Below are 15,331 nucleotides of genomic sequence, written 5' to 3' on the forward strand. Positions count from 1 at the left end.
AGGTCAACATGACACAGCAAACAGAATGTGAGGTCAACACCCTTCTGATGCCAACATTATGCAACTCCCAGTGGGGAAAAGATGAGTGGATTCAGACATCAGGCAATGCATGTTCTTATATGTTCCATCTTTTCATAGCCTACATCTATACAGGAAAACAGAATACAGCATTGCAGTAAGATCACCAAACTACACTGACTAAATCACACCTTACTGTAACCAAGGAAATGCTACTAATTTAAAGTACATTTTCTTGCTATCAATGGGCCTTTCAAGAGGAATACCTTATCAACGATAGCCACTGATCAAATATAAACTATTATCCCGCCAAAGCAGCAAACAAATGGGTTTTACGTACATGCTGCATCATGATGAAATTAAACCAATGTTTAAAAAGTTATTTAATGTCTTCCCCATTCTTTTAGGAGGGTTTCAAGGGCATACAAGGACAACTCTTGACCTTCAACCTACACTGGAAGATAACTCTGTTTCTCTAAAGGAATAACAGTGTAACTTGTAGAAATGCAGGGTGTGCCTAGCACAACACTGTATTACTAATTTAAGACTAGTACTAGTATTTCCAGTCCTCAACGTGTGCAAGAATTCTCAGTACATAAAAAGGGACAGATCAGCTCTCCATATTACAGTATGAAGAAGATGAGCGTCTTCATTTCCACAAACAATACTGGGGATTCAGATTTTTCCAAACTTTCTTGACAAATTGACAGCTGGATTTTATGGGGGAAAGTAAACTTTTTGCTTATTAAAGTGATGGTTCATTAACCTCTATCTCTGCAAACTGGGAGAAAATGGCCTCCTGTTTGACCTGCTGCCTAGAGAAGCTCCTCTCTCTACAATGTCTCTTCACTCAGTAAACAACCCAGATTCAGACATGTGACGTCAAATGCTAAACAAGTAGTCTGATTATAACTCAATTTCTTATACACGTTCCCAGGATAAATTGAAGAGTAAGAATATGGGGAGAATGAGTGAAAGGGAATCCTCTTTCTAGGTCAAGCCTCGGTTCCTCTTTTCTTACTGTCATTCATTTACACAACAGTATGAGATTAGACCAGTCATTGAAGTTCTTTATTTAAACCAAGTCCGTTATAATATAACAATTTTTGTTCCAGATTTCTGCAAAGAGAACAATCCAGTCATTTAGGATCACCACGGCACCAGCACTGGTTACAGAGACATTGTAATGACATTAGTAAATAACATTTTGTACTATCAAACAGAAACACAATTAGACAGGTGTTAGTGCTATTCTTTTAACAACACACGCCTTGTATGTGTGATTGCACTGCCCCAAAGACTATGATTTATCTATAGTTTTCCAGAGTGGGTACATTACCTTGTAGTTCAACTTCAGTTATTTAACTATGAAAATGTAAACTCCGGGACTGTGGTCACTGTGCAAACCCCGATGTATGCAAACAAAAACGCATGCAACAAATTGACAAGACAAACTGATGATGTTGATTAAGACCCAGAAAATACCAGCAACCACAAGTTACTCTGTAATGTATGTTACTCTTTTTTTGCCAAGCTCATGCAAAAAAAAATTGGCAAAAAAAGTAGCAGCTGACTTTGGGTATTATATAAGGTCTCAACTTAAAACAACAATACTAAACTATTCACGACAGGCCAACTTAACATGTAAATGTTAAAATGGCACCTTATTGCCTCTGATTATGAATGAAATGTCTCTCAAATCTTTATTTTGTGTAGTCGCTGTTGGGGAGACAAAAACATTACATAAATTACATAATATGTCTGGGAAAAAAGTCACTTAAGATCAGATAAGCATGTTTCAATTCATGACTTGGAATTTCAATGCTTCTAAATTAACTGATTTGAAATGGAATCAAGGTAGAGCCCAACCCTAGTACTGGATGATGGTAAACAACCGTCAACACATTTGTTAAATGGGAGAAGTAAATTTCATTGTTTTGTAGTTTTGCCAGGGCAGATTGCTATCTAGCAATTGATCATTATTTAAATGGCAGAGGCTGCGGACCCGGAGGTCACAGCCCCATCCCACTGGATCCCTTTCCCCACAGCTGAAGATCCGACTCACGTTCTGTGCATGTGTTTCTTTACCTCTACTCTACGCACACCCAAACTTGTGGACACCCTCCCTTCGCATTTCTCACTGTCAATTGTGAATGATAATTCTTCAAGTTTTACCGGTGAAACATCCATGCAGGATCTTCACGCCAACCATCGCAATCAGTTTCATGGGCATATGCATTGAAATATTATTGAGTGTAGGCTACAGTGTTGTTTTGAAGTAGGCTAGTGTTTTGAATTAGTTATGTACCTTGAGCACATTTTTTTGCAGGTGGTATTAAACTGTAGCATACCTTTGCTGAATGGCGTGCACGGTTGAGTTTAGACCGCATGAGAGAAAAATGTGACCATTAACACAATCATCCTAAAATATAAGATATTTGGTGTTTTTTGTCATACAGTGATGTTATACTATGCTATTTTATTTGGTTCTGTAGATTATTCTCTATATGTGATCTTACAATGATTCAAGTTTGATCTAACTTTATTAAACAAGAACCTTTCGCCAGAGTAGCCTCTTCTCTGGGCAGCTGAACAAGTAGAACAGAGACTGTGTGTAAAGTAGAGAATATCACACATTCGCAGAAGCTTCGAACCTTTAGCTGTCAGGAAGAGAGGTCGGATCTGCAGCCACTCCATATTTAACTACCCTCTTTTTAAGTATCCTCCATCATCCTCCTTTAAACCACTTTCCTCATTTAAATACATTAGGCAGTTCTACAACAAAACAAACTACACCTCTAACCTGGCATATGGTTACAAGTACACTGGCCCTGCTCACGCCCTTACTTCCTCTGATTATGATGACACCACTTCTTATGAACATGTTGACGTCAATTCCTGTCCCAGACAGGTCTACTGTTCCCTGTGAGGGCTGGAGAACTGGACCACAGCGTACTTCCCGCTGGTCATCCAGCTGGGGTCCTGGGTGTTGAGGTTCTCCCCCTGCCCCGGCTGGAGCCCCACCTGGATGTTAGCCTTCAGAGTCCTCAGACTGCACAGGGGAGCTGGCCCGAACCCCCTCAGTGCCCTATCAAATGGCACCATGTGATCCCACTCCCTGTCCCCAGTCAGCTTCCTGTAGTTCAGGTCTCCTTTAAACAGAATCAGGTCGGCTCCCTGCAGTGTCGCGTAGAGGTCAGGCGCGTCACCCGCCATGTCACAGTACTCATGAGGCATTGTCCAGAACGGGTGGTCGTGATAGGACCACACGCCCTCCCGTACGTAGCTCTGCCATTGGACGCCGCTCTTGGACATCCACTTGTGATTGGCTGCCAGGGTCTGGCGGATGGTCCACTGGAAGTCGTGCGCGGTGACGTCGGAGACGAACCAGGGGATGGACTTGCCATGGAAGCGGACCTCCCTGGCCAGACCAGCGGACACCAGGAAGTTAGCGAGGACCAGGTCTGTGACCAGCTCGAAGCCAGCGTTGTCCAGGACGATGTCCACCCTCCCTGAGGTGGTTTTGCCATCCTCCCCTGGTCTCTGGGCAGAGGTCAGAGCAGACCACACCATGTTGGAGTCGTCCACCAGGATAAAAGACTTCAGGTCAGACAGGGAGTCAATGGGACTGGCCTTCTGAGAGTTCTCCATGCCAGCAGAGATGGACAGGTCACACCTGTTACCCCACAGAGACACCTAAGAGCAGGAACAGAGACATTAACTCACAGAAACTGTGACCGTAACATTTGGGATTAAATGCCAAAACAGACATAACATCAAATGATCTTTGGTAATGAGACTTCGCATTCATTTTCAGCAATCAACATTGAGCTGGCCTCTTATAATAAACCCGTGAAGTTTGCACAGCTTCACCTGTGAGATGGCGCCGGAGGAGATGGCTGCCGTTTTACGGGCTCCTAACCAATTGTACTATTGTGTGTGTTTCGCGTTATTTTTAACTTATTTTATACATAATGTTTCTGCCACCGTCTCTGACCGAAAAGAGCTTCTGGATATCAGGACAGCTATTACTCACCTCGAACTGGACAAATATTTTGTTTTAACGAGTCGAACGCAAAGGATTTACTTCAGACACCCGACAAGGCCCACATCCCCGTCGTTCGCATGAAGAAGAGACGGAGATATCGGGGGACGTAGGCACGTAGGTCGGGTGCCTTGTAAGGATCCCCCTCTACCATCAGTCCTATTAGCCAACGCGCAATCAATGGATAACAAAATCCGATCAAGACTACGCTACCAAAAGGACATTAAAAACTGTAATATCTTATGTTTCACTGAGTCGTGGCTGAACAACGACATGGATAACATACAGCTGGCTGGGTTTTCTGTCCATCGGCAAGATAGAACAGCTGCTTCCGGTAAGACAAGGGGAGGCGGTCTGTGTCTATTTGTAAATAGCAACTGGTGCATGAAATCTAATATTAAGGAAGTCTCAAGGTTTTGCTCACCTGAGGTAGAGTATCTCATGATAAGCTGTAGACCACACTATTTACCAAGATAATTACATCTATATTTTTTGTAGCTGTTCATTTCCCACTACAAACCGATTCTGGCACTAAGACGGCACTCAACGAGCTGTATAAGGCCCTACGCAAACAAGAAAATGCTCATCCAGAGGCGGCGCTCCTAGTGGCCGGGGACTTTAATACAGGGAAACTTAAATTCGTTTTACCTAATTTCTACCAGCATGTTAAATGTGCAACCAGAGAAAAAAGAAAAAAACTCTAGACCACCTTTACTCCACATACAGAAATGCGTACAAAGCTCTCCCTCGCCCTCCATTTGACAAATCTGACCATAACTCCATCTTCCTGATTCCTGCTTACAAGCTAAAGCAGGAAGTACCAGTGACTTGCTCAATAAGGAAGTGGTCAGATGACGCAGATGCTAAGCTACAGGACTCTTTTGCTAGCACAGACTGGAATATGTTCCGGGATTCTTCCGAATGCATTAAGGAGTACGTACACCACATCAGTCACTGGCTTCGACCGTACGTACATAATCCAACAGCAGTCATGGATTACAGGCAACATCCCCACTGAGCTAAAGGCTACAGCTGCTGCTGTCAAGGAGCGGGACTCTAACCCGGACGCATATAAGAAATCCCGCTATGCCCTCCGATGAACCATCAAACAGGCAAACCGTCAATACAGGACTAAGATTGAATTGTACTACACCGGCTCCGACGCTCATCGGACGTGGCAGGGCTTGCAAACTATTACGAACTACAAAAGGGAAGCACAGCAACAAGCTGCCCAGTGACACAAGCCTACCAGACAAGCTAAATAACTTCCATGCTCGCTTTGAGGCAAACAACACTGAAGCATGCATGAGAGCATCAGCTGTTCCGAACGACTGTGTGATCACACTCTCCATAGCCGATGTAAGTAAGACCTTTAAACAGGTCAACATTCACAAGGCCGCAGGGCCAGACGGATTACCAGAACGTGTACTCTGAGCATGCGCTAACCAACTGGCAAGTGTCTTCACTGACATTTTCAACCTGTCCCTGACCGAGTCTGTAATACCAACATGTTTCAAGTAGACCACCATAGAACTGTGCCCAAGAACACCAAGGTAACAACGCCTAAATGACTACCGACCCGTAGCACTCACACCTGTAGCCATGAAGTGCTTTGAAAGGCTGGTAAGGGCTCACATCAACACCATTATCCCAGAAACCCTAGACCCACTCCAATTTGCATACCGCCCCAACTTCTCAGGTTCCGACCGCAAGGGACTACAGAGGGTAGTGCGTAATGGCCAGTACATCACTGGGGCCAAGCTTCCTGCCATCCAGGACCTCTATACCAGGCGGTATGAGAGGAAGGCCACAAAAATTGTCAAAGACTCCAGCCACCCTAGTCATAGACTGTTCCCTCTGCTACCGCACAGCAAGTGGTACCGGAGCGCCAAGTCTAGGTCCAAAAGGCTTCTTATCAGCTTCTACCCCCAAGACATAAGACTCCTGAACAGCTAATCAAACAGCTATCCAGACAAATTGTATTAACCCCATCCCGTCCCCCATTTTTACACTGCTCTGTTTATTATCCATGCATAGTAACTTTACCTCTACCTACATGTACATAATACCTCAATTACATCGACTAACCGGTGCCCCCACACATTGACTCTGTACCAGTACCCCCTGTTTATAGCATCGTTACTGTTATTTTATTGTTGCTCCTTAATTATTTGTTATTTTTCTTATATTTATTACTTTTTATTTTAGTAAATACTTTGTAACACTTTTTTTCTTAAAACTGCATTGTTGGTTAAGGGCTTGTAAGTAAGCATTTCACTGTAAGGTCTACACCGGTTGTATTCGGCGCATGTGACAAATACAATTTGATTTAATATTGTTGACAATATTCACCTGTAGTAGTTTGTGGAACTGCTCCATGAGCTGTGTCTCTGAGAGGTCGTCCATGTTCCTGTTGAATCCCTGTAGATATGTACACAGGGATATCACAGCCTGCTGGGACTCAAAGAAACTCTGCGTCTTGCTTTCATTAAACACGTCAAAGTCGCTGATGGGGGGACTGGCACAGACACAAAGAGAGAAAGGATAGGTTAAAAGACACATACACTAACTGGATAACTCATTAGGGTATCATGTATAAACGGTTTATAGGTAGCTTATTAATAGTTGATAAATCAGTTATAACATTGGTTGAAATGGGATTATTTTCCCAAACACGTTTTGGTTTTTGCCCTAACACAACACAGCTGATTCAAACTATCAAAACTTGATGATTCGTTATTTGAATCAGCTGTGTAGTGCTAGGGCAAAAATCTAAACGAGTTTGGGAAACCCTGATCTATGCATTCCCTTCTCAAGTCTAAGCTAATGCTAACATTTAGCAACACTGGTTCTCACTTGAGCCAGATGGCCTCCTGTATCCTGCGGTACATGTAGCACTCTATGTAGAGCCAGGGGGATTTGAACCAGCTGACGGGGTCCCGCTCCCCTAGTAGCCTCTGTTGTCTCTGGAGGTACTGGTTCCAGCTGTCTGTGTCCTCCAGGCCGTCACACAGAACCAGGATAGGCTTGTCTGTCAGCAGCTCATTTCTCAGCTTAGAAAGAAAGCCAATGGTCCTCTTCTCTGCCTGGACTCCCTCCTATGGAAACATAAGCATTTCGCTACACTCACAAAAACATCTGCTTAATATGTGTATGTGACCAATACAATTTGATATAGAAGAGAAGTAGGATGAAGTTGAACCATAGACTATGATTTTTTTTTACCCAAGTTAATTGTAAGGATTTGGGAGAGGAGAAGCTGATCCAAGATCAGGATGTGTCAGGAAATAAAAAATGTGGATGCTTATAGCACAGTGGCTTAGGATGGACAAGTGATGGTGGTTATTCTTACCTCTCCAAACTCCTCAAAGAACTTGTTTTTGTTGCGATGGATGGTGTCAATGACTCTTGTCAGGATGGTCGGCAACCTGTCTCTCACTGTGAGATATGCAAATGAGCTGTGTGAGGAAGAAACACATGACAAATTAGAAGCAACATTTTTAATTTACAATTAAGGATGGGTGCAGATCAATCTAACCACTAAGGGGATGTCTGACTCAGCTCATGCAATTTCTTGACATGTTTCTGACCACAAATAAGTTATGAATCCTCACAGTTTAGCATCTTAGGCAACTAAGGAGAAGGGGCATGGCTAGACCTAGCCCCCCCCAGGTGATCTATGGTAGACACCTGTTCATCTGACTAAACCATTCCTGACATCAATGGTTCCTTACTTCCTCATTCTCAACTGTGGATTTCGAAGCCAGTTCCACTGCATTTTCTTCCGTTGTGTCCCTTTAACCTGGCCTGATTTAGACCAGGGACACCAGGTGGGTGCAATTAATTGACAGGTAGAACAGAAAGCCTTTAGTCTCCGGACCTCGTAGAGTAAGTGTTTAACACCCCTGTTCTAGTTCCTACAGTCCTCATTCTTTTAAGCCAAAACATGTTTTTAAAGCTTAAATGGCTAACAGGCTTCTTTTTTTTTTTTTACTGGAATAGCACCAGAGATATAACGTTAACATTTATTGATATCACTTCATTCAGAACTGATCTGGTCTGATTAGCATTAGAAAAACAAACGCATCGTCTATAACGTTGGATGATGTAGCTAACAAAAGTTAATCTGATATGATTGACCAGGAGCCAAGCAAGTATCGGGTGCCAATACAGAAAGATACACTTAATCCCACTAGCCTACATTCCGTAGCTAATTTAACTAGCTTGCTGTAAAGTGTGCTATAGCTTACTAGCTAGCTTACGTTAGCTAGTGCTGCTAGCCTACGTACCACGCTTCCCTCTTCCTGACCCAACACATTTCTGTTGAACTGTCTCTTTGATTGTATAGCTTATATATAGTTAAAACACGGATCATAAGAGTACTAAACATAGCTGTCAACATACCCTTCAACTTTAGCAGACAGGGATGGAGGGACTAATTGGCGCAAAGCTTGATTAGCCGCCATCTTTTCAACCAGGAAGAGAATATGACAACATTCTTCTTCTATATTATTATGGCGGTCCGCAAACAAACGTTAGTGGTGCATGCCGCCACCTTCTGTACAACCCATTATACTTGGTAAACGAAAAATTACCCTGCCAACTATTAAAGGAGCAATATGCAAAATTTGCTCCGCCATTTCCTAATAGTTTGCCTAATTTCAGTTTATATGACAAAACAAGCAGTAATTGTGTAGAGCATCATTGTACCATCTAAACCACTGTAAAATATATTTTTCATAACCAAAAATATTGTATGTTCAGCTGTTTGAAGCTGGTGTACAAAACCGAAAGTAAAAGAAGCAAAAACTTAACTTAAAACGGGAGGCATAGAAATAGCGCACATAGAACAGATCTACCGCATCTTACATTTGCTTTCAATAAAGATGACAAATCTATAACTCACATTTCTATGTTAATTTGGTCAGTTGCCCAAAAAGTTACATATTGCAGTCAACAGCCTGGGAGGACAGAACACTACCGTTCAGCACCCCCTGTAACTCTTCTCCGGTAAAATCTCATAATTCAAAGTACTTCTCTGCAGCTGCACTCACAAAATATATTTTCTGTGATTTACACTTCTGCGGTACAGTTGATAACAATGGCTATGAACACTAAGAAACCAACCTTACTGAAGCACATATTATTCCAATTATTCTCTCATTGGCCTCAGCCTACTCACAGGGATCCTCTCAGGATCCCTCGCCCTGTACCCATCTTCCTCTACTACTTTCTTCACTGCCTCAGCATACACCTTCTGTACTATTCTGATCCTTACAACCTCAACCTATCTTTCTCTAACCGGACACTTCTGATCTCCAGAACCATGGGTACCCCTACTGTTAACACACACAACTTTTTTTCCCTACACACTGCTGCTACCTGACCATAACCTAGGCACCTAAAACACTGTAATGGGTTTGGGACAAAAGCTCTCACGGGATAACTAACACTTCCTAACTTGAATTTGTCGGGTGAAGACTGCATACAAAACTCAGCAGAACAGACACTGTCTTCTCTGTTTCACCACGCTCTCCACCGGGTCTGCATTGCACCAAACGGAGGGCATCACATACACTGGGAATCTTCATTTTCAGTCAATCCTCCTCAACACTTAACACCACAATTATTACTCCATTCAATGGCACCTTTCTCCGGAGAGCAATGTAAGTCATTGTTTTTGTGCTTAGGCTCTGGATGGAAAAAACACAATAAATCCTCACGACTCCACTTCAAGTTACTTTCACCACGTATGGATCCGGCAGAAGGCAAGGATCCATTCTCCCAAAAATGGAATTCCCACTGAGCCAGAATCATCTTTTCATCATTGGGACGAGGCTCGACCTTGGCCATCTTCACCACACCTGCCACCACATGTAATTCATCCTAACTCAGATTCAGTTTTGTTGTGATTTATCCAACATCCTTGTTATGTATAGTACGACGTGCTGTACGTCATACCGTACGTTGTTATGGTTTACGACAGTGTGCTGCTTTACGGATGAAGGGGTTGTCAGAATGAGTGGCACATGTCATTAAACGACAGAGTGATGTACAATGTGAAACTGTGCAGATGTGCGTTCTTCTACAGCTAGGCTAGATATAACATTGGCGACGAAGATGGCTGAATTCAGTTTACCACCGCCAGCACCATTCCTTGCCGTGCCTGGCGAACCTCCAGTCCCGTGGAATAACTGGCTTGAAAGCTTTAACACTTATCTCGAAGCTATGGACTTTTCTACAATCTCCGACAAGCGGAGGACAGCACTGCTCCGTCACTGCCTAGGTACAGAGGGACAGAGGATTTTCAGAGCGCTGGGATCGGCTCCTACATTCACTGCTGCAGTCAGCCTCCTACGGAACCACTTTTCCGGGAAAGAGCGAGTGCTCCTCCGACGCTACCGGCTACGGAAGAGACACCAACGGCCGGGTGAGTCCATTCAAAGCTACGTGGCTAATCTGAGGGATTTGGCTAGCTCTTGTAACTACGGGACACTTCAGGATGAGATCATCAGGGATCAGTTGATAGAGGGGACGTTATGTGAAAAGACAAGGGAGAAACTGCTTTTGGAATCGGATAATTTACGACTAGATGGAGCTATTAAAATAGCACTCCAGGTTGAAGCGGCGTTGGAATGCTCTACTATGCTAACAGACAACTCTGCAGCATACACTCGGCCCCAAGCCATTCTCACACAACAGCTTCAGCCCGAGCAGGCGCACTACAACGATCACGCGCTGCGCATGGCCTCCCACATGGATAGCTGCATGGACACAGACACCGGCATGCCCGTGCAGCAGGCACACAGACAAACAAACAGAAGTAGCTGTGGCAACTGTGGGGCTAGCTCTCACAATTCAAGGGCTTCAAACTGCCCAGCCCGTGGGAAAATATGCAAGAACTGTTCAAAATACAATCACTTTGCGAAAGTGTGTCATTCTGCCCCAGCTACTAGCTCCACCCAGCACAGGTTCTTAGTTTCATCTCACTCTCAACATGAACACACGGAAATGCGAACTGTCTCCACCAACCATGTGTCATTCAGGACATGCACTGTGCAGCTGGGTGAGGTGGGTTTGCCTTTGCTGCTGGATACTGGTGCTGCGGTGTCGTTGCTCAACCTTGCCACTTACTACAAGTTTTTCAGTCACCTACCACTCCAACAGCCCTCCACTGCCCTGTGTGGGTACGGTAGATCCAAGATAGACATCGTAGGCACCCTCCAGGTCCCAGTACACTACGGCACCAAGCATCTGCCATCCTTCACATTTCATGTTGCAAAGCGGGGTGCCAACCTTTTGGGCCTCGACCTCTTCACAGGCTTGGGATTCACACTGAGAGATGACAGTGCGTCAGCTATCCACCAGGTTACCTGCACATGGCAACAGAACTGGCCAACTCTGTTTGATGGACCGGGCTGCCTCACAGCCTTTACTCACAGGCCCCTAGTGAATCCGGAAGTGACCCCAGTCATGCAGCCCCTGCGGCGCATTCCCTTGGCACTGCGTGATGACGTCACAAAAGATCTCCAGGCACAGTTGGATGCAGGCATCATTGAGCCAGTCAACGCTGCCCCCTGGATTTCAAACTTGGTCATTGCAACCAAAAAGTCAGGTGGAATCCGGACCTGTGTGGATCTCCGTGCTGTGAACAAGACCATTGTCCCGGATAAGTACCCCTTGCCTACAGCCGAGGAGCTGACCGCACAATTCCATGGCTCCATGATCTTCACGAAGCTTGACCTTCATCAGGGTTATCTTCAGGTACCCCTCCATGCAGCTAGCAGAGACCTCACAGCCTTTGTCACACATGCTGGCGTGTTCAGATATACACGCATGCATTTTGGACTTAGCTCCGCCCCCAGCTGCTTCCAGAAGGTGATGAGCACCATCCTCGCTGGAATACCTGGGGTGGCGGTCTATCTGGATGACATAGTGGTCCACGGCCCTGACCTCCACATCCATGATTATCGATTCCACAGAGTATTCAGCGCTCTACTGCAGAACAACCTAACCCTTAACGGTGGAAAGTGCACCTTTGCAGCTCCAGCCGTCGAGTTTGTGGGGTTCCGCCTGTCGGCCAAAGACATTGCCCACTCATGTCGAACATTGAAGCCGTCCACCGGATCCCGGAACCGACCTCAGCCTCTCAGGTGGCCTCATTCTTGGGCATGACAGCTTACTACCTCCGGTTTCTGCCCCACTACTCCCAGACCACAGCGCCCCTTCGCCAGCTCCTCAAGAAGGATGAGCCATGGGCCTGGACGGCAGCCTGCTCAGACGCGGTCCGCTCACTGAAGAGCCAGCTCACCACAGCCCCAGTCTTGGCTCACTTTGACCCCGTCTGCCCCACCATTGTCACATGTGACGCCTCAGCTGGAGCGCTAGGAGCTGTCCTCTCACAGCTGCAGAAGGGCATTGAGAGGCCCGTCGCCTTCGCCTCAAGGGCCCTTCGCCCCACAGAACAACGGTACTCTGTGGGCGAACGAGAAGCACTGGCCTGTGTCTGGGCGTGCGAAAGGTGGCACCTCTACCTATATGGCCGTCTGTTCACGCTCCGAACCGACCACCAGTCCCTCACAACGCTACTGTCGGCATCAGGAACTGGCCACAAGCCACTTCGGCTGCACAGATGGGCCGACCGCCTCAGACAGTACGACTATCAGCTGAAGTTCACTCCGGGGAGGGATAACGTGGTGGCAGACCTCCTCTCACGCTCCTTTGACGCTCCTACTCTGACCGTCTTGCCAGACGACAACGAAACAGAGCTTGTACAAATGCTTTACGCTCCTCTTCAGTCAGTCGTCTGTCTCACTGGAGGAGCTGAAGCAAGCATCGGAACAGGATCCCACACTGTCTACCCTGCGCACCTACATACGCACTGGATGGCCAGCACAATTGCCGGAAGAGCTGGCGACTTTCGCCAGGGTGAAGCACAAACTTTCTTGCTGGGAAGAAGTCTGTGTCTGTCGAGGGTTTTGCACTGTGGTCCCGAGTGGTCTGCGTGCGTGTGTTCTATCCATGACACACGAGGGGCACTTGGGCATAGTGAAGGTCAAACAGCAATGTCGAGACCTTGTGTGGTGGCCAGGCATCGACCACGACATTGAAGCCCTGGTCAGGGATTGTGCTGCATGCCTCCTCAGTGGGAAAACAGGACAGTCCGCCCCACCCCCCTGCAGCCTCTCGCATGGCCGCCCCGCCCCTGGGAGCACATCCAACTGGACATCTGTGGCGAGATCCATGGACACACAGTCCCTCACCATCAGCGCTTCCTGGTGGTGGTGTACGACCTCCACTCTAAGTGGCCAGAAGTGGTTCCTGTCGGAACTGTCACAGCACAGGCCATCGTGGACATCCTAGACAGCCTGTTCACAAGGTGGGGCCTACCCCTCACCCTTACCACGGACAATCGGCCCCAGCTAACCTCTGCCGAGTTCTCCTCATATCTCAGCAACAAGGGAATCAAACACATCCGCACGGCCTACTACAACACACAAGCTAACGGAGGGGTGGAACGCTTCAACCAAATGCTGAAGAACGGCATCAGAGCGCACCTGGTCCAGGGGTGCACGTTCCAAACTGCTTTGAATCAAACACTAATGCACTACAGAGCAAGCAAACACACAACAACACAGGTCTCCCCGGCATCCCTCATGCTAGGTCGTGAGATGGAACTGCCACTGGACAGACTCAGAACACAGAGAGTAGCAGAACCGGCGACTAGGTGCACCCAAGAACAGCAGGCAGTGACCAGGCACCAAAGAGCAATGAAACAGCGTTTTGACAAGGCACACAGGGTGAAGAAGTCGATCATCCAAGTGTCTGACTGGGTCCGAGCCCGACGGCCTCAGCGGTGCAACAAAATGGCCTCATTCTGGTCGGACCCCTTGCAGGTCAGTCGACAACTGGGGCCCGCCACATTCATGTTGAGCAATGGATCACGCTGGCATGCCAGCCGCCTCAGAAAAGTCCCTGCCCCTCGAGGAATACGAATGCACACAAAACAGACATGCAGGCCAGAGACGCCACCGGATGGACCTCCCCCACCACTACCACCTGAGCCCCAGCCTCTGTGGGCTCACCAAGGGCCAGAGCCACAAGCGTTGGCGGTTGAAGAAAGGCCTATGCGGGCATGAACTCGCCCTGCTTATCTGGGGGACTATTTAACCTCTTTTCATTCTTAGGCTCTGGTAGGTGTCTTAGTCAACCTCCAGGTTAATGGACTGAACTGGTTAGTTTGGAGAGTCCTTCTGTTTAAGGGTTAATGTTTATTTCTTACAGGTATCACTCTAGGTTCTTGCCCTATGGACATTTTATATATGGTACCAGTCCCTGGTTTTGGAAAGGGGGGGGAAATGTTATGTATGGTACGACGTGCTGTACGTCATACCGTACGTTGTTATGGTTTACGACAGTGTGCTGTTTTACAGATGAATGGGTTGTCAGAATGAGTGGCACATGTCATTAAACGACAGAGTGATGTACATTGTGAAACTGTGCAGATGTGCGTTCTTCTACAGCTAGGCTAGATAAAACAGTCCTCTCTTTGACTTTGACATGGTTCCCTTACCAAGTGGTACACAAAAGCCCATGTCATAAAATAACTTATCTTGTCGGCAACAAACTCCACACGCAAACTCTTCATCCACTTTCCTGAACAAGGCCTCAAGTTCTACATCTCGACATCCATTCAACCCTTGTGGTTCAATCTATGACAACATTCAAATTGAAAAACTTTATTCATAGCAACTCCAAAAACAAGGGTTTTGTTTTGGGAGTTGGTTATTCATATAGCTCGCCAGTTTGTAGTCCTAAAACCCGGACATTTTTTGCCTCTGGTTCGTTCAGCCATTCCTGTGGCGAAAGAATAGGGTTTTAGCAGAATTTCTTCAGCCTCCTGAGGTTGGAGAGGCGCTGTTGCTCCTTCTTCACCACACTGTCTGTGTGGGTAGACCATTTCAGATTGTCCGTGATGTGTACGCCGAGGAACTTGAAGCTTTTCACCTTCTCCACTGCGGTCCCATCGATGTGGATAGGGGCGTGCTCCCACTGCTGTCTCCTGAAGTCCACGATCAGTAGAATATAACTCATATATATTTCAGTGCTTTTCCCCATTTAACCCATGGGTTATCCTACTAATATGCAGGAAATTAAAATGTGTAAAGAAAATATGGTGAATATCAACAATAACAGATGAAATTCCCTCTCCTCTCCATGCAATACAATCAATTGATGTCACTGCTTTTAGGACAACATTGGGAAGGT

At 46.2% G+C, this 15,331-nt stretch overlaps 1 protein-coding gene across 2 annotated transcripts; it reads right to left on the reverse strand.

Moving 5' to 3' along the window:
- Positions 1-1,072: 1,072 nt before the first annotated feature.
- Positions 1,073-11,502, reverse strand: dcph1 (damage control phosphatase 1). Of its 2 annotated transcripts, none has more exons than XM_045720949.2 (5): positions 11,220-11,502; positions 7,416-7,521; positions 6,920-7,161; positions 6,416-6,581; positions 1,073-3,714 (listed from the first exon to the last, which is right to left on the reverse strand). In XM_045720949.2, exons 1-5 carry the CDS (start codon positions 11,336-11,338, stop codon positions 2,932-2,934), a joined length of 1,416 nt encoding a protein of 471 aa, XP_045576905.2. In that variant the 5' UTR covers positions 11,339-11,502; the 3' UTR covers positions 1,073-2,931. The 2 variants fall into 2 exon arrangements, with proteins under 2 accessions (XP_045576905.2, XP_014061100.1); XM_014205625.2 differs by lacking the exon at positions 11,220-11,502 and adding an exon at positions 8,468-8,578.
- Between the last annotated feature and the right edge of the window lie 3,829 nt (positions 11,503-15,331).

The sequence above is a fragment of the Salmo salar genome, chromosome 06 (genome assembly GCF_965601325.2).
Source record: "Salmo salar chromosome 06, fSalSal1, whole genome shotgun sequence".
NCBI classification, from domain to species: domain Eukaryota; kingdom Metazoa; phylum Chordata; class Actinopteri; order Salmoniformes; family Salmonidae; genus Salmo; species Salmo salar.

What these genes read in the sequence shown, in the direction of transcription:
- dcph1 (XM_045720949.2), bottom strand. Translation starts at nt 11,338, where the DNA reads ATGAAATGTGAAGGATGGCAGATGCTTGGTGCCGTAGTGTACTGGGAC. An exon ending in TCTTTGAGGAGTTTGGAGAG is followed by an intron (nt 7,162 to 7,415) that starts GTAAGAATAACC and finishes ATGTTTCCATAG; the next exon opens with GAGGGAGTCCAGGCAGAGAA. An exon ending in AGTTCCACAAACTACTACAG is followed by an intron (nt 3,715 to 6,415) that starts GTGAATATTGTC and finishes TCCTGCTCTTAG; the next exon opens with GTGTCTCTGTGGGGTAACAG.